This window comes from Mirounga leonina, unplaced genomic scaffold (genome assembly GCF_011800145.1).
Source record: "Mirounga leonina isolate KUSES-001 unplaced genomic scaffold, KU_Mleo_1.0 Mir_93, whole genome shotgun sequence".
Lineage (NCBI taxonomy): Eukaryota > Metazoa > Chordata > Mammalia > Carnivora > Phocidae > Mirounga > Mirounga leonina.
The window spans coordinates 24,406,154-24,425,430 of record NW_023270854.1 but is presented as its reverse complement, the minus strand read 5'-3'; the positions used below and the strand labels follow the sequence as shown (position 1 = coordinate 24,425,430).

General features: G+C 39.5%; 1 protein-coding gene across 3 annotated transcripts in view; it reads right to left on the bottom strand.

The window, feature by feature from the left end:
* Positions 1-19,277, bottom strand: part of DYM (dymeclin) — a 352,836-nt gene that overhangs the window by 279,307 nt on the left and 54,252 nt on the right. For all 3 annotated transcript variants that reach the window (XM_034995704.1, XM_034995702.1, XM_034995703.1), the window contains exons 4-5: positions 14,168-14,261; positions 13,050-13,183 (exon numbers count right to left, since the gene is read on the bottom strand). In XM_034995704.1, coding sequence (XP_034851595.1) covers positions 13,050-13,183; positions 14,168-14,261 — 228 coding nt within the window. The remainder of the gene's footprint in view (positions 1-13,049; positions 13,184-14,167; positions 14,262-19,277) is intronic.

Sequence of the window (19,277 nt, the reverse complement as noted above, 5' to 3'; positions counted from 1 at the left end):
GCATGCAAGACACTGGAAGACACAGACCTTGTACTCCCTTCTACCATGATCTCCCCTCCATTACTCACAATTTATATTCCAACAATATCCAGCTACCTGCTACATGCCATTTCATGCCTCCTCAATAACACTCCCTCCGCTGAGAATGCCCTCCAACAATAAAAACCTGACTTTTTAAAAAGCCAATCTTTATTTACCTGAATCATTCTCAGTCTTCCTCTCCATAAAACCCAACTCTCCTGCCTCACTCTGAAAAAAAAAATAATCATCTACAAAGCATCTTGCCTTGTACATGTCTTTCATTGTATACATAGGTTACATTATACCATAATTTCTGTCTATACGTGGGCAGGCCCCTATTGGACTCTATCCTTTTTTTTTTTTTAAGTAGGCTCAAAAACTAATGATGTAATGTGTGGTGATTCACATAACACAATAAAATAAAATTTACAAAATAAAGTAGGCTCCATGCCCAGCGTGGAGCCCAGTGCAGGGCTTGAACTCATGACCCTGAGATCAAGACCTGAGTTGAGGGCGCCTGGGTGGCTCAGTTGGTTAAGCGACTGCCTTCGGCTCAGGTCATGATCCTGGAGTCCCTGGATCGAGTCCCGCATTGGGCTCCCTGCTCGGCAGGGAGTCTGCTTCTCCCTCTGACCCTCCCCCCTCTCATGTGCTCTCTCTCATTCTCTCTCTCTCAAATAAATAAATAAAATCTTAAAAAAAAAAAAAAAAAAAAAAACCTGAGTTGAGATCAAGAGTTGGATGCTTAACCCAGGCACCCCTGGACTCTGTACTTCTTGAGGATGATGACTGACAAAGAGCTTAACACATAACGTATACTCAAAACATGTTTGCTGAACCAAACCCAGGGTCTAGTACAAATCTAGTGGTTATTTCCAAAGCATCAAAGCCCTTGGAATTTCAAAGTTTAGCAATTCTTTTTTCTAGACCACAATATCACTTGGTATTCAGAAATTATGAAGAAATTCCTTCCTGCCTTGCCATAAATAGAACTGGCACAGTAACCCTCTGAGAGGTGAGTATAGAGCTTGAAGAAAATACTAAATCACACTGAAAGCACCAATCAAGACTACAAAGAAAACATGGCAAGAATCAAGTTCAATAACTATGTTAAATCATACTCTAGAAGTTCCTGGCTTAGCTCAACCAGTGAAGAAAATAAAATTTGGAAATAAGTAACATTGGTCTCTGAGACTACACAATAAAAAGTAGATGTAACTAAAATCCTTCTCATTGCCGAAGTGGTCCGACATAACCCAAGTGAGTCAATAACCTACTCCAAGTTGATCTGTTGGCATATAATATATACCTAAGACAAATTTGCTGAAATGTCATTCCTTGGCTCATCCTACAGAATGCAGTGACCCAGACCCAAGTAAGGACATTTAAAATCATTCCTTGATTCCCTTAAGAACATTCCAGACCAAATCAGCAGGCCACTTTAACAGCATACCCCTGTTCAGCCATGTAGTCAGAAGTTTTTTAATTACGGAAAGTGAGGGAACAAACGCTAAGGACCCACAGATGGTTGGATTTTTTTCTCTCAGGGGTGTAAACACATCTCACCCTCAAATCTTAACACAGTGAGGAAGATTCTGTATTCTATTCCATGTGCTGTCTAAACCATGACTTCTGTCAAGATTCCAGCTTAGGTCAAATAAGGAATATATTCACAACTTTGTTATCAACTTAATAATGAAAATGATGATAAATATATTTCATACAAGTGAAATGTACCATTTCAAGGCTGAAACCCTAACAACAAAAGACAAGAATAGGGAATTTCCAGTTGAAATCTCAGACAACTTCTATTTACTAAAACAAAAACAACCGTACAGAATACCATATTCTTATTTCTGGGAATAATCTAGAAGTAAATAATTGTGTATCAAGTGAAGAGTGACAAGATTTGACTGCTTACCAGGTCTGACAATAAGCAAGTCACTCATAGTGCATTCTTTTCCAAGCAACGTTTATATTACTCAACTTTCATTTGAAGTCAAATATCTTCCTTAGCGCCAATAAAAACAAGTAAATATAAACTCATCTGCCAAAAATTAGAGTAACACTCATGCATTTCTCACAAAAAAGAGAATCTGAAAGGTCCTTGAAATCTTCGGGACAGTGACAAAGTAAACTGAAGATCTTTGAGCAAAGGACTCTGAAGAGATTCAGTATGCTTACTGTGAAGTTTTAAACCCAGAGGTTTTCTCTCTTAAAGAGTTTTAAATTGCCTCTTATAGCTGCAGCCAAATATGCTCACATTTTCAATGTTAGCTTCTGAGATAATATTCATAGCTAACATTTACTGAGTACTTTACCCTTTGAAAGGCACTGTGCCAAGCATTTCATTCTTTATGTCACATTAATCCTGACAATAACTCTTAAGGAGTAGGTATGATCATCACCATGTTAAAGAAATCAAGGCTCAGAATGGTCAGGTTACTTACAGTAAATGGCAGAGACTGGATTTGAACCCAAATCCAGATTCATAAAAAGAAAAAAACAAAAAAACAGAAACCCTTACGAACTATTTTTAAAGAACTGTCTCGGGATGGTCGGTTAAGCGGCTGCCTTCAGCTCAGGTCATGATCTCAGGGTCCTGGGATCAAGCCCGGCATCGGGCTCCCTGCTCGGCGGGAAGCCTGCTTCTCCCTCTCCCTCTCCCCCTGCTTGTGTTCCCTCTCTCGCTGTGTCTCTCTCTGTCAAATAAATACATAAAAATCTTAAAAAAAAAAAAAAAAAAAAAAGACCTGTTCCTATACCAAGTTGGAAAAAATCCAGTCAGTCAACCCATGTTTCACTTAAGACCCTAAATACAAACCCCTGGTAAATGAATACTATGAGCCATCTGGGGGAGAGATACAAAATACCCCGTATTAGTTTACACATCAAGGTGATATGTTGCACACTCATCAACACATACTGGAAGTCTTTGATTTAAATACCCAATTTAGAAATAACCTCTAACAATGAATATATATAAACTGTTATTATGAGTATTAATGCAGAACAAGGTCACTGAATCTCACTCCTATATCTGGGGTTCTCCCGCTTTAAAGCCCTAACCCTGCTTCTCTGGTCCCTGTGAGTGACACTAGGGGAAGGAGCAAATGAAAGACCAGATGATATCCACAGTTCCTTACAACTCCAGTCATCTACACGTTCAGCACCCATTCATACCACACACTCCCTAGGGAGGGAACCAGAGAAGACCAAGATACTGTTGTAATCAAATACCTTCCACCAGAGTAGGAAGAGAAGAGAAAAGAATAATGAAAAAAGCACTGATGGAAAACAAAGCAGCAGCCATATTAAAACACAGAGAGCTCATTGTTGTTTACTTTGCATGCAGAAAGTCAAGCTGTTAAGTTTCTAAATGCTGCTCAACTGTGCCAAATACAAGTATTAAAACATAATCAAGGGACGCTGGGTGGCTCAGTGGTTAAGCGTCTGCCTTCGGCTCAGGTCATGATCCCAGGGTCCTGGGATCGAGCCCCACATCGGGCTCCCTGCTCGGCGGAAAGCCTGCTTCTCCCTCTCCCTCTCCCCTGCTTGTGTTCCCTCTCTTGCTGTGTCTCTCTCTGTCAAATAAACAAATAAAATCTTTGAGGAAAAAAAAAAACATAATCAAGAAATAACAGAGCTATATTCCAAAAACAGGTTCCCCGAGTGCCTCAAAAGTTCAGAGCAAAACTGACTTAAGATGGAAGACACATAGGGGCGCCTGGGTGGCTCAGTTGGTTAAGTGACTGCCTTCGGCTCAGGTCATGATCCTGGAGTCCCGGGATCGAGTCTGCTTCTCCCTCTGACCCTCCTCCCTCTCATGCTCTCTCTCTGTCTCTCATTCTCTCTCTCACAAAAAAAAAAAAAAAGATGGAAGACACATAAGCTAGATTGTATTTACTATAAACATATTCAGAAAACCATGGGAGAGTCCACAATTGGCAGTTTTAATTGTGAAACTAATATTGGAATTATTCTAAAGTATTAAAAATCATATTTAAACTTCTAATGAGCAAAACTGAATATGTGTCTATAAAGTAATCAAACTAAGGAAAAGCAGATGGACTCACTCTTTTCTAAAATGAAAACTGATCTACATTGTAATGCATTACAATATTTATAAAACTGTGTCCCACATATTCCAATAAAATCTGCAATAATTCTGGCTGTGCTATTATTGTAGTCAAACAGAAATGTTTCTAATTATACCGAAGGATAATACAGTCTTCCAGGTTCTATTATAAAATATGCCTTTTTGGGCACCTGGGTGGCTCAGTTGGTTAAGCGACTGCCTTCGGCTCAGGTCATGATCCTGGAGTCCTGGGATCGAGTCCCGCAACGGGCTCCCTGCTCAGTAGGGAGTCTGCTTCTCCCTCTGACCCTACTCCCTCTCCTGCTCTCTGTCTCTCATTCTCTCTCAAATAAATAAATAAAATCTTAAAAAAAAAAAATATGCCTTTTTTATTTCTAATTTGAGCATAGTATAAAAACTGCTGATAACAGAAGAGGGTAGAAAACAATTTCATGGTACATTGGAGAAAGCATGGAAATAGATTTTAGTAAGCAACTACTAACTGTATAGAATATGTATGCCACAGGGTATTGTACTGTATAATACATACTTAGATTCTAGGCCAATTTAAAGTATTATCCTCTTAAATTCCAGTTTTATTATTTTTTTATTCAATTTATTTAAACTAAAGAAAAATAAATTTACCCACTTCTCCCACCCCCCTCATCCTGTTCTCTGCATATATGAGTTCAATGTATGTATAATGGATTTGGCTTTCACATATAAGAGAGATCATATGGTATTTGTCTCTGACCTATTTCATTTACCCTATGCCCTCGAGGTTCATCCACATTGTTGCAAATGGCAAGATTTCATTTTTTATAGCAGAATAATATTCCTGTGTGTGTGTGTGTCTGTGTGTGTGTGGTGTATACCACATCATCTTTATCCACTCATCCATCAGTGGACACATAGGTTATTTCAGTATCTTGGGTATTATAAATAATGCTGAAATGAACACGAGGGTAATATACATTTTTAAATTTTTTGTTTTTTTAAAGACTTTATTTATTTATTTGACAGAGAGAGAGATAGCGAGAGCAGGAACACAAGCAAGGGGAGAGGGAGAAGCAGGCTTCCCACTGAGCAGGGAACCCGATGCGGGGCTCGATCCCAGGACCCTGGGATCATGACCTGAGCCGAAGGCAGACACTTAACGACTGAGCCACCCAGGCGCTCTATATACATTTTTTTAAATTAGTGTTTTCCTTTTTTTTCAAACAAATACCCAGAAATGGAATTGCTGGATCATATGGTAGTTCTACTTTTAATTTTTTTAAGGAACCTCCATACTGTTTTCCATAGCAGCTCACCAACAGTGCATTACAATCCCACCAACAGTGCACAAGGGTTCCCTTTTCTCCACGTCCTTGCCAACACTTGCTATTTCTAGTCTTTTTTGATAACAGGCATTGCAACAGGTGTGAGGTGATATCTCATTGTGTTTTTGATTTGCATTTCTCTAATAATTAGTGATGTTGAGCATCTTTTCATGTACCTCTTGGCTGTTTTCTTCGGAAAAATGTCTATTCAGATCTTCTGCCCATTTGTAATCAGATTATTTTTCCCTATTGAGTTGTAGGAGTTATATATGTATATGTATTTGTGGTAGCACTAGGGTTTATTAAGCTGTTTAGTACAGGCCCTGGGGCTTGCCCACGGTGCTCCTGATATATAAAGCCTGGACTTTCTGCCAATTCTTCTTGAGCAATGACAACAGGAAACTGACAGCTGAATGGATGTTATATGTAAGCTCATCATCTGTAATCTTCATGCAGCCAATGGTCACCACCAGACACAGCACCTTCTCCATCTGGAATCTGATCATGGACTTCGCTTCATCCACTCTGGCCACCATACTCTCACTATGGGTCAGCAAGGAAGGGAACTTGCCAGTCTTATTCGGGCCTGGGCCAGGATTCGAGGGATCTGCTTCTTGGCCAGCTTCTTGACTAATTTTTCTTCTTGTTGAGTTTCTTTGGCGCCCCAATGTCCATGTGGGGAATGTCCACAGCTCTGGCCTCATCAAGTGTTGCTGATCCCCCAAAACACATACAGAGAACTTGGGGCTGGGAGTGGACTTAAGCCTGACAGTGCCGAGAAGGATTTGTCCTTCTGAGGGTCATTGTTCAAGCAGATCTGCAGCTCCACCATCTCCCAAAACTTCTGGCACTTGCACTCATTCCCATGCAGGACTTCCCGCACCAACTCATACAGGGGGTTGTGGGAAACTTTGCTGCTCACGGTGCCATGCACCGCAATAACCAGAAAAGAGGTTTAAACTGTTGAATCCTTAGATTTTTGTTGTTGTTGTTAAGTAAGCTTTATGCCCAATGTGGGGCTTGAACTCATGACCCTGAGATCAAGAGTTGCATGCTCCATTGACTGAGCCAGCCAAGTGCCGAGTTATCTATTTTAGATATTAGCCCCTTATCAGATATATGATTTGGAAGTAACTTCTCCCATTCAATAGGCTGTTTTCATGTTCTTGATTTCTTTTGCTGTGCAGAAGCTTTTTAGTTTGATGTAGTCCCACTCGTTTATTTTTGCTTTTGGTGTCAGATTCAAAAAATCTTCTCCAAGACCTGTAGCAGGGGGCTTACCACCTATGTTCTCTTCTAGCAATTTTATGGTTTCAGGTCCTACATTCAAGTCGTCAGTCCACTTTGAATTAATTTTTGTGTACAGTGTGAGATAGGGGTCCAGTTTCATTCTTTTGCATGTGGCTGTCCGATTTTCCCATCACTATTTATTGAAGAGACTGTCTTTTCTCCATTGTATATACTTGGCACCTTTGTCATAAACTAATTGGCCACAGATGCATGGGTTTATTTTTGGGCTCTCTGTTCCATTCTGTTCCGTTCCATTGATCTATATCTGCTTTAATGCCAATACCATACTGTTTCAATCACTATAGCTTTGTGATATAGTTTGAAATCAGAAAGCAAGCCTGTCAATAAAGTTTAACAATTTTGTTCCACTGATAACAGAAAAGAAAGGGAAAGAAAAGAGAGAAATATCAAAAAACAGTATCACCTATTGTAAGGCCAAGAACAATTCAGGAGGTGCCAGAAGCACTTTAATTTTTCTGCAAAGACAGATCACAAATCTTATTTGCAAAATATTTCAAAAGAATAAATCCATGCTTTCTTGAGTCCTTTCCAGCAATTGCTTTTTTTTTTTTTTGCATTACTGAACTAATGAAACTGTTAAATTTTATACTAAGACAAAAATAAAACAGAAACAACTCATCTACCAACTTCAGGTTTACCTCTTGAGCTACATACAGCCTGCCCCAGGCCCTAAAGATTAGCTCAAGCAAAAATAAGAGAACAGCGAAACCGTGCTGCCTTGAGAGCCAAAGCACTTCGGCCATCTGAAAAAATTCAAAATTAGTTTCAAAAGAGGGAGTTTTACCTCTACTGCACTTAGTTAAATGACTACATCATGGATTTTGAAGGTACTTCCAGAGAGTCTCAAAAAGGTTTTCAGCCAGGGGCACCTGGGTGGCTCAGTCGGTTAAGTGTCTGCCTTTGGCTCAGGTCATGATCTCAGGGTCCTGGGATCAAGTCTCGCATCGGGCTCCCTGCTCAGCAGGAAGTCTGCTTCTCCCTCTCATGCTCTCTATCATTCTCTCTCTCTCTCAATAAATAAATAAAAATCTTTAAAAAAAATTAATAAAACAAAAACGTAAAAGGGTCTTCTGCCAGAGGAGAATGAAAAGGAAAGTAGATGGGACGCCTGCGTGACTCAGTCAGTTAAGCGGCTGCCTTCGGCTCAGGTCATGATCCCAGAGTCCTGGGATCAAGTCCCACATCGGGCTCCCTCTGCCTGCCGCTCCCCCGGCTTGTGCTTGCTCTCTCTGGCAAATAAATAAAATCTTAAAAACAAAAAAAAGGAAAAGGAAAGGAGTTATATTAGAGAGGTATGATTATGGATTATTTTTTTGATTTCCATAAATATTCTATCTTCTACCACTTTTTTCTCGTTTTGATCTCTCAGAAGTTGGAAGTTTTTTCCAGCTGTCAGGATCCCTGGTTCTCCATTTACTTGCCAGAAGGAGGCCAATGCTGACAGAAGCTCTGTGTGCACAGGCACAGCCTGCCAAGTGGTGGCTCCCACCGGAAGGTTCGGAGCTGTATCATTGAGGGACACCCAAACATCAGTATCTCTACATCTTTTTCCTGTTTTTAGTTCATTTTCTCCAGAAGAGTATGCGTTAACCTTCTGGAGGGAAGGGGAGGTAGTGGGTACAACCACAGTGCCAGCACTTAGAAGCCATGTCAAGATGCCTCACTCCTGGGACGCCTGGGTGGCTCAGTCGGTTAGGCGTCTGCCTTTGGCTCAGGTTATGATCCCAGGGTCCTGGGATCGAGTCCCGCATTGGGCTCCCTGCTCTGCGGGGAGCCTGCTTCTCCCTCTGCCTCTGTCTCTCTCTGTCTCTCATGAATAAATAAATAAAATCTTTAAAAAAAAAAAAAAAGATGCCTCACTCCTCCATTTGTAGCCTTTGTTCTTAGCCCTGTTCTCAGTACACCACCCCTCCACTGTGCCCCAGAGCTCCCGCAGGAAGGCCCTCTTGGTTCAGCCTCTCAGAGAAGACATTCTAGTATTAACTGGGGTGGGGGTGGTCTCCTGACTGCGCATGGTGGTGCAGAAGAGCTGAGGGTCCAGCTGCTCCTTCATTCACTCCTCCCACGTGTCTGCCTTCAGAGACACCTGGTACTGCCAATTCCTAAGCCTTTCCAGGGTTCTATGGCAAGAACTGGCTGTATCCTAGAGTTCTCCGACCCTGAAGGCATTCAGCCTTCAGCTTTCACTGATCAGTTGAGTTCATCATTACTCAACTTTCCAACTTGAAAAATGTTATGGGGGCGCCTGGGTGGCTCAGTCGTTAAGCGTCTGCCTTCAGCTCAGGTCATGATCCCAGGGTCCTGGGATCGAGCCCTGCATCGGGCTCCCTGCTCCACGGGAAGCCTGCTTCTCCCTCTCCCACTCCCCCTGCTTGTGTTCCCTCTCTCGCTGTGTCTCTCTCTGTCAAATAAATAAATAAAATCTTCAAAAAAAAAAAAAGAAAAATGTTATGAACACTGTGTTCCCCTTTCCTCCTCTTTAATAATAAACTCATGACTTTTTAAAAGTCCCTTTACTGATATTTTATTGGGGTTTCAGAAGAAAGCAAAGATAAGCATGTGGGTTCAATCCACTATGCTTGAGAGCAATTCCTACAAAATAAAATTTTTTTAAATAAATTTCTATTGAACTATTTTATGCCGAGGAAATGTGGTTAAGCAAGCATTTCACCTGAACTCAACAAGTCTCCAGTCTCTTTTCTACTCTCCCCAGAGCCGCACTAACTGGCTGCCGTGTGTACCCAGCTCCTCCGTGCCCTCCGTGCCTGCCCACAGCGCTGCGGGCACAGGTGGTCTGCCCCTCCAATGCAAACCCACACTCCTGCTCTGTGCTCTTGATCCTAGTGCCCCCCCCCCACTTCCCTGGGCTTTCCGGTCAACTCTTTCCCCGTGTGTGTGTGTGTGTGTGCACGCGCAAACGCGCGCGCCTCTACCTTCAGTCTCAATCTCCAAAGGCTACTTCCCTCATTTAAAAAATTGTAAAAATATTTGTAAAGAAACTATAATTGCCTTCCACTGGCGACAATATTAGTAGAGTCGTTACTCCAAAGAGGCCTCTTGTACAAAACAACTAGTTCTTGGCTAAAATACACTTTTTAGTGCATTGATGGGCTTCCAGAAAGTAGAGGAAATCTCCAGGGACCCTTGCACCATAACCAAAAAGAGCAACCACAGGCGAACAAACTGTGGCTTGAATCCAGAGTAAAATACTGAGCAGTAAACAAACTTGAAGGGTAGGGTGACCCTGACGATGAATGCCAATACAAAGCTGGCAATACAAAGCCGTGCCACCAGCTTGCCACTGGGAAGCTGAACCTGAGCGGTCACATTAAACCAAGAACCTCTAGGGGCGCCTGAGTGGCTCAGTTGGTTAAGCGGCTGCCTTCAGCTGGGGTCATGATCCCAGGGTCCTGGGATCGAGCCCCGCATCGGGCTCCCTGCTCGGCGGAGAGCCTGCTTCTCCCTCTCCCTCTGTCTGCCGCTCTGCCTACTTGTGCTCTCTATCTCTGTTAAATAAATAAATAAAAATCTTTAAAAAATAAAAAACCAAGAACCTCTAAAGGAGGTTAAATGGCCTCAGGTGATGCAGTCTAGATCCCTCTAGAAGCAAATGCAAATACTTCCTTTATTTGGGGCCTCAGATTAAGACGAACAAACAAAAGCTCACAATCAACATCATCAAATACATAAAGAAACAAACCGCGTAAGTGTTTGTGGAAACAAATTACAAATTCATACCCCTAAGGACTTAAAATATTGGATTTGTGAGATACAAAATGTAAAATAAGTATTAGTTATTACCTTGGGGTAATGGGGGATGATACCAAGACAGAAAACCAGACTCACACTGAAGGCAAAGGGAAAACAGTCACAATTTTATAGTCCTTCATAGTTTTGCCTAGGGCTAGCTTTGTCCCCTTTGACTATTCTCAAAGGAATGCAATAGTGGAAAGAGTTATATTTACAAAATGATACGAATTCCCTCTAGCGAACAATCTACTACCATGCCATACATAGCCTGTGGGGAAATGTTCATGTAGGACATCCTCACAAATTTCTATTACAAATGGGATGCTTACGCAGAGAGTTACATGACCCTCATAAGGAAGGCTTCACCGTATGTGCTGGCAACATCCATCTCATCACAGCAGAATTACAATGAATTGGAACCAAAAAAGTCCTCAAATTCCTCAGCTGACTTTGCTCAGCTATTTGTAGATGGTCCTCTGCTTCTGTCAATTCAACCTGAACAACCCACACTACTGTCTATTCTCTCAACCCCTGAGCAGTCTCCCACGTGGTCTCCTGCGTGCCTGATTCCGAGATTCACATACTCGCTGATAAACAGATGTTTTTAGGTACTGCATAGTGAGCTTCCTTTTTTTTTTTTTTTACCATTTAACAGAATCTATGCAATCATTTAATTTCATTACTTCTAAAAATTGTAAAAAGATATTAAAAGAAAGTGTAAAAGGTCTTACACCAGTGATCAGCAGAAATCTCAAACAACATATATGACTAAAATGAAAATAATTACACATGCCAAAAACAGGAAGTGTTTAACCTTAAAAAGATATTTACTGGACTTAAAACTGGTGGATCAACGGTAGACTCAACTGTAAAGGAAAAGAATAAAACGAAAGAATGTGTATAAAATCCTGAATTGCTAACTCCATATAAAAAAAAGAGGACAATCTGTCAGTGCACAGACAGAATTACCAATATCAGACTTCACAGATGGCTCTTTTGGTGAGACAAGCATCTTGATAATGTGGCCCACGGCTGGAAAAGTGTCATTTTTACACTGCCCTCACTTTAGGTTATGTAGGATGCACAACAAAACCGTGCTTCTAGGGGTACCTGGGTGGCTCAGTAGGTTAAGCGTCTCCTTCAGCTCAGGTCATAATCCTGGACTCCCGGGATCAAGCCCCACATCCGGCTTCCTGTTCTGCGGGAAACCTGCTTCTCCCTCTCCCACTCCCCCTGCTTGTGTTCCCTCTCTCGCTGTGTCTCTCTGTCATATAAATAAATAAAATCTTTAAAAAAAAAAAGTGGAGAACGTAGGTACAAAGAGGGTCCTTCTGGGCCTCAAAATAAATTCAGTGTATCTCTGAAGTGCATCAACTTACTCAACGGTATGCATGACAAATAATTTTATATTAACACAATATTATTGTATTTATTTTAAAGTACAGTGCATGCATAATTGTTTTGACATAAAGCAAAACAAAGTTTTGGGTTTGCAGGTTCTTGGTTGGCTCAGCTCTCAGGTGCCATGGGGTAAACATGCACTCCATTCTTGCTGCTAGACCTTCTGTGGAAAGGTCTGATACTCCCCAAGCAGGGCTGGTTTTGGTAGTTTCAGCACCACAAAAAGAAAGTCCTAGCCTTACAAAATTAATACTTGCAAGACACAACTCTGATTAAAAGCTCTGTTTAAACATCAGTATATGTTTAACAAATATAGATTAATCCAATAGCAAATTAAACACATTTATTTCCTAAAACTCAAAAATCAACATATAAAGCTCTAGGTAGGCAAAAAGCCTAAAGAGGACAGAGATGTGTTTTGAAAAATGAACCCAGGAATCTTACGAGCAACACTGCCTTTGCTCTCAAAGAGAAGTTAGCGTGAAGGGTAGATGAAAAATACTATATTCCCCATATTTCATTTAAGAATCCCAATCTGCCCTTCTACTCTCTCAGTTGTTAAGTTTTAATGCTAAGAAAACTAAACACCATCTTGAAAACTACAGACCTTCCCAACTACTGGCAAAAAAACAACACAAAACTCCAGCAATATCCTGAGAGAATGGTAACCTTTCCCTGTGTCTTCAGGAAAAGACCACACATTTCAGCATCATAAAACTGCCCTTAAATGTTATTTCTGATCAGGTAGCCCCAAAGACCCAGAGACTGTTCTGTCCTATGAAAGTAATCTTTAACATTTATGAAATCTGTAATTCTGATTGGTTGTCTCCCTTAATGTATCACCCTGGTAATAATACTGAAATTGACATCTCTGTTTTCTGAAAGGTATACTTTGGTTTTTAACTTTATCTTCCATATGCATGGAAGTCAAAAGTAAATAAAAGTTTCAATCCTCCTTTCTTTCTTATATAAAAAGAAAAAAAAATTGAGAGTCTTGGCTCACTGAAATTAATATAGGAGAAAAAAGAGTGACAGGGCCAGGTCATTTAGAAATGAAAATTATAGAAAGAAAAACAGAATTTTCAAAATTCTACTTTTATTCCCCAAATTTTATCTTTCTGTGTCACACAGGCTATCCCTAGGACATCTTCAAAGGCAATACTTACTGTAACTGCCAGGAGCCTTTTCTTCGTAAGTAAAATGAAGCTGCAGTTCCTCTTCTGACATCTCACAGAGGAACGCTTTCAGCAAGCAGCAAATAATGAACAAAGCATTGTGTGTCTGCCAAATGAAGATGTGGCTGAAAGGGAAAAACCAAACTCACACAAGAACCCATATTTAATCGAGAGCATGAGCACTATCTAGTTCATGATTTCTCAAGCATTTTGCCCATTCTGCTTATAACATAAAGACAGTAACTGTATCTTTTCACGGCTCGTGATTTATTACACTATTCCAGTCTACTTCATGTTTCATTCTCTGTATTTTACTTAGTGAGTCAGCCTAATAAAAATGTTTTCCTTAGGCATGGATGCTCTTGGTTCTTAACTTCATACTTGTCCCACACACAGGCAGTTCAAAGAAAAGTGAAAAAAAAATTTTTAAAGTATACCAACATAAAGAGCATATATGCAAGCACACAACCAAAATTTTAAGTAGGGCACTGTCAGCAGCCCAGTACAATACTTGCTATTTGTATTAGTAACCATGAACTCAAGAAAAATTTTAACTGGATTTGATATAATTTGTTTGGAAGCAGAGCAATGAACAATGCCATCCAAAATGATTTTAAAATGCTTGAGTGCATAAAAGATTAACCTTCCAATGTATCAAATATAAAATTATAATACCTATGTTACCTATAGTGGAATTAAAATAAAAATAAAATTATAATATCTAATCTGAACCTTCTTTCATTGACTAGGAAAGGTAGAAAGGAAACAGATGTGGAATGAAATAATCCTCAAACTTAGTCATTATTTAGACTAGATACGAGCAGCAGTGATAATGGAGGGGGGAACTACCTTTTTTATTAATAATTACATCATCATTAACCTTAAGAAATATATTTCTGAAAACTGTCTAAAATGCTGAAATCAAACAGATTCCAGAATTCATAATCTCACCACAATGACTTGGACAGTAAATTATAACCTCTCTTTTATTTTTTAATAATGAGAATTACTTTATAGCTTTCAAAAGACCATAATCTATTTCTACCAAAAAATGAAAAATATTCATATTTCTAAATATAAAGAGAACATGATTTAAACAGCCAGCTTACTTCTGACATTCTGCCGAAAGTTTTAGTTCTTTGGTTCTAGAAAGGAAGACCTTAATTAGCGCACCAAGGTTTCCTGTTCGAGGGTTGTTTACAACTGCAAGAGAAGATAAGGTTTTAAAAAGTTAAAATTAAAAACTGAAATCAAAGTGAACATATTATAGCATCTGTAAAACCAAGCTGTCAAATTGAAGTTGCTCCATAGACAAACCTTACTGTACTTTCACATCTAATTAGGAAAATAAATAATGAGAGAAATTGCTGCTTGGTCCTAATTCTGAACAAAAAATGATTTGCAAACTGAAAATGACAAACACATTAGAAGAAAGTAGCCAATTCATCTCAGAATTCAAAATTATTAAGAAAAGAGATGAGTTGATATATACTCAATTTATACACATATATATATCTCTTTAGAAAAGCAAATGTTAGGGACGTCTGGGTGGCTCAGTCAGTTAAGCGTTTGACTCTTGATCTCAACTCGGGTCTTGATCTCAGGGTCGTGAGTTCAAGCCCCATGTTGGGTTCCAAGAACGTGGGGGATGAAAAGAAGAAGAAAAAGAAAGAAAAGCAAATGTTAAAAAACAAAAAACAGTGTAAGACTGATGAATCACAGACCTGTACCCATGAAACAAATAATACATTATATGTTAATAAAAAAATGTAAAAAAAAAAAAAGATCCCCAGTATATAGAATACAATAAACTATAATGGTAAAATTCTGCTCAGATAATCACAAATCATTCTAACGAAAAATAAACAGAAACATAAGGCAATATGGCCAGGGAGAAGCTATTTGATCAGAAAAAATTTTAAAGAATTTGTTTAAAAAAATTTTAAGTTGAAAGGTGGGCATTTCAGCAAATCCAGCCAAGAATTGAGCAGATACTGTCATGAGAATCAGAAGATCTGATTTCTAGGTCAAGTCTATAATTAAGAGAATATTAAAACTCAAGTTACTTTTCTTCTCCAACCTCACTTTTCTCAGCAAAAAAAAACAGACACTGACTAATATACACTAAGTGCTTTATACACATCATCTTATTTAATCCTTAAAACCAACTATGGGAGATAAACACCAATACCACCTCCATTGAACAGATCCTCGGGTCTACGTTGTTACTGCTCAAGGACACATCCTAATCTATTGGTTCCAATTCTTGCCTCTAAAATGCTGAGCTATACCAATCCCTATAATCAAGAAATTAGGCTTAATGAAAATATAAAGTTCTATCAGTCTGCACAGTAAGACATATGTGATGGTTAATTTTATGTATTAACTTGACTGGACCACAGGATGCCAAGATACCTGATTAAACATTATTTCTCGATGTTGTGTGAAGGTGTTCCTGCACTTTAATTTTCAAGTGAGTAAAGCAAACTGGCCTTTTCATAGTGGGTGGGCATCATCCAACACATTAAAGGCCTGAACAGAACAAAAGTCAGAGGAAGTCTGAATCCTCTCTCTCTGCCTGACTGTTGAGCTAATACATTGGTCTTCTGCCCTTGGACAGGGACTTACAACACTGGCTCTTATGGCTCTCAGGTCTTTGGACTTGAACTGGAATTTACACCATTAGCTTTACTGGGTCTCTGGATAACCCTAATACATCATATAAGGACAAAAGTTAAGAACCCATCAGAGCTAGAGTATTATGCTAAGTGAAGTAAGTCAGAGAAAGACAAGTACCATATGATTTCACTCATATGTGGAATCTAAGAAACAAAACAAACAAGGAAAGGAAAAAAAAAAGAGAGAAAGAGAGGCAAACCAAGAAACAGACTCTTAACTACGGAGAACAAACTGATGGTCAGCGGGGGGCGTGGGGGGGTTCGGGGGGTGAAATAGGTGATGGGATATTAAGGAGTACATTTGTTTTGATGAGCACCAGGGGTTGTATGGAACTGCTGGATCACTGTATTGTACATGTGAAACTAATATTACACTGTATGTTAACTAACTGGAATTCAAATAAAAACTTAAAGAAAAAACTCATCAGAAGAGAGAGACTCTTTAGTCAGAACCTTTAATTTTACTAATGAAGAAAAAGAGGGCGCCTGGGTGGCTTGGTCAGTTAAACATCTGCCTTCGGCTCAGGTCATGGTCCTAGGGTCCTGGCCTTGCACTGAGCCCCCTGCTTAGCGGGGAGCCTACTTCTCCCTCTGCCTCTGCCCCTCCCCTCTGCCTGTGCGTGCTCTTGTGTGCGTGTGCACACACACTCTCTCTCTCTCTCTAATAAATAAATAAAATCTTTAAAAAGAAAAAGAGACCCAGAAAGGTTAAGTGTTGAGCCCAAAGTCAACAGTGTTAGTGACAAATGCCCAGTCTTTTTGCTTTAAGAAAGGTTTTCAAACTGTGAGATTCCAGAGTTCTGAATATTTTTCTCTTTTGAAATATATTTTTAACTGTTTGGAAAAATGGAAATGCAAACATGCAAACACACTGGCCTATGCTGCCAGAAAAATTCATGTTTATGCAGACCTGAGGTTTGTTTATGCTTTTGCTGCCATCCCAATGCATATATTTGAACTTCTTGAAAATGTGTCAAAGATTTGGAAAGATGTCCCAAGCTTCAGTTACATTTTAAATATTTTAAAATCCTGGTATGTACATACATACTTTAAAAAATCATGCATGGAAATAAGTACACCATTACAGCATATCTGCTTTGTGCTCAATAACTGTCAAGTTAACTCAGATCTACCTGCTGGGTAGGTGTTCTTGTCACAGCTTGAGTCAATGCAAGTTACTGTGTAACTTTCTCATTGTGATGAAACACTAGCACCTTGCTATTCGAGTGTGGTTCACGGAGCAGTGGCAAGAGCATTATCTGGGATCACGCTGGATGTGCAGAATACCAGGTCCACCACCCTGTGCCTACTGAAGTTAACAGTGCTTCCCAAAGTTTAATGTGCCTTTAAATCACAAGGCAGTCTTATTAAAGTTTAAATTCTGATCTTGCGTGTGTCAAGTGGAAACTGAGATTCCGCAACAGTCTCTCCCAGGAGATGCCCCTTATTGCTGGATGGAGAAGAACCCCGCTGTGAGCAGGAAGGTGCAGCGTGTGCTGGAAGTTAGGGCAGATTTTGTCCAGCTTTTATCCTCAAGAATAGATATCTAATTAGATATTAAATCTTGAAACAAAAATTTCCTACTTCTCTTTCAAGCTTTGGAGTTTAATGAAAGAATATCCTGAGATTTCAGGATAAACTGTTTAATAAAAAACACTTAATGCTAGCCAGTGCATCTCTGTGTGAATTAATATTATTGAGCTATTGTAAATCAAAACAAAATACTGAAACAAAGAGTTGAGGATGATATGACTACAAACATAATTCAGAATCCCAACTTCACAACCTTGTGTTCATTCAACAGCTTCTTTATTACTGAATGACTTGATAAGTAATTGTTTGAATTTATAAATGGTTAACTATTTAAAACCAAAACCAAAACCAAACAAAACCACCCCATGCTGTTGGCAACAGTAACCAGCTACTTGATTGATGTAATTAAAGCTTCATACACCTTTTTCATGCGTTCATTCAGCATGTATTTATTGAGCTATTTATACGTACCCAGCACTGTTTCGGGTACTAAGAAGATACTTAGAACACCGGGTCTTAATGGAGCTGACATTCTAACACAATTAAGTTTTCACAGTACTCTTAGACAAGATGTAGAGGGGAAAGTAAACTAATAAAACAAGTATGCTCCCTGATGTTTAAACACCACCACCCAATGGTAGACTCGATATTCTAAAATACCTTGATGGAATTTAACAGGATCAAAGTTAATTGGTAAAAATCAAATGTTATGGGGCACCTGGGTGGCTCAGTCGGTTGAGCACCCAAGTCTTGATTTCGGCTCAGGTCATGATCTCGGGGTCATGAGTTTGAGCCCCACGTCAGGTTCTGGCCCCGGCGGGGAGTCTGCTTGGGATTCTCTCCCTCACCCTCTGTCCCTCCCACCCCTGGCACGCGCTCTCTTTCTCTCTCTCAAATAAACAAATAAATCTTAAAAAAAAAAAAAAATCAAATGTTATGTTGAGGTTGAATAAGCTTCAGAAGCCAGAGCAGGAATGGGATAGCTGACAGAAAGGCAGAAAAGCATAATGGAACTAGACTACAGAGTCTGACTAGGTTCGAATCCCAGCTCCACCAACTAGCTATGACACCTAGCAACTTACTTCACCTCCCCAGGCCTCAGTGTCCTCAACTGTTAAATTAAAATAACAATGGTACTTAAATTAAAAACTAACTCATTTGACACTAAACTTGAACTTGTAACAATCTGTTAACTTAAGCAGCTTTTGTGTAAAGAAGAGACTTCCCTATCTCTACAGGAGTTCAAGCAAGGTCTGAACAACACTCAGATAAGGGTATTATAAAGAGAATTTCCATCTGGGTGAGAGATTGGACTTGCTTCCAGTCCCTGAAACAACCTTTCCCAATATTTCACTAAAATACCCCCGGTGTCCCAAAATCCAATACCAAATATACAGAAAATATAAAGGACAGAGACAGGTTAACAATCCATGGGGATGTAATCAACAAAATTTACATTGTGGCAAACTCTACTACCCACTTTCTTCCATAAATAGGAGAAAAGGAAGAGAGAGACAATTGCAGGAGGAAATTAGTTATGAAAAGAATAATAAAGACATACCAATAATAACCAATAATAACATATAGACTTTATATGGTTCCTGACTCACAAAAACTAAGACAATTAGAAATTTGAACACTTGGTGGCTATTTTATTATGCTAAAATTGTCTTCTATTGAGATAACGGTATTGCTCTCCTTTAAAAAAATTCTTATGAGATATATACTAAAATATTTATGGGTGAAATGATATGACTCCTGAGGTCTGTATCTAATGTGTGAGAACACTCTGCTTTCTATTGTTTGTTTTGTATATCCTTTCCAGTTGTCAGCTTTCCTTTACATATTTCATACTTTCATGTATTATCGGTGGAATGTAATGGTGAGAGATACAGATGAGGCCTGCCCATGAGGTGAAAATGAGTGAAACTTGAAGATGAGCTTACACCCCTTTACTACGTTATTTGGCCCTCATTTCTAGAAGTGTGAAACTTTTAAAAATCAAACA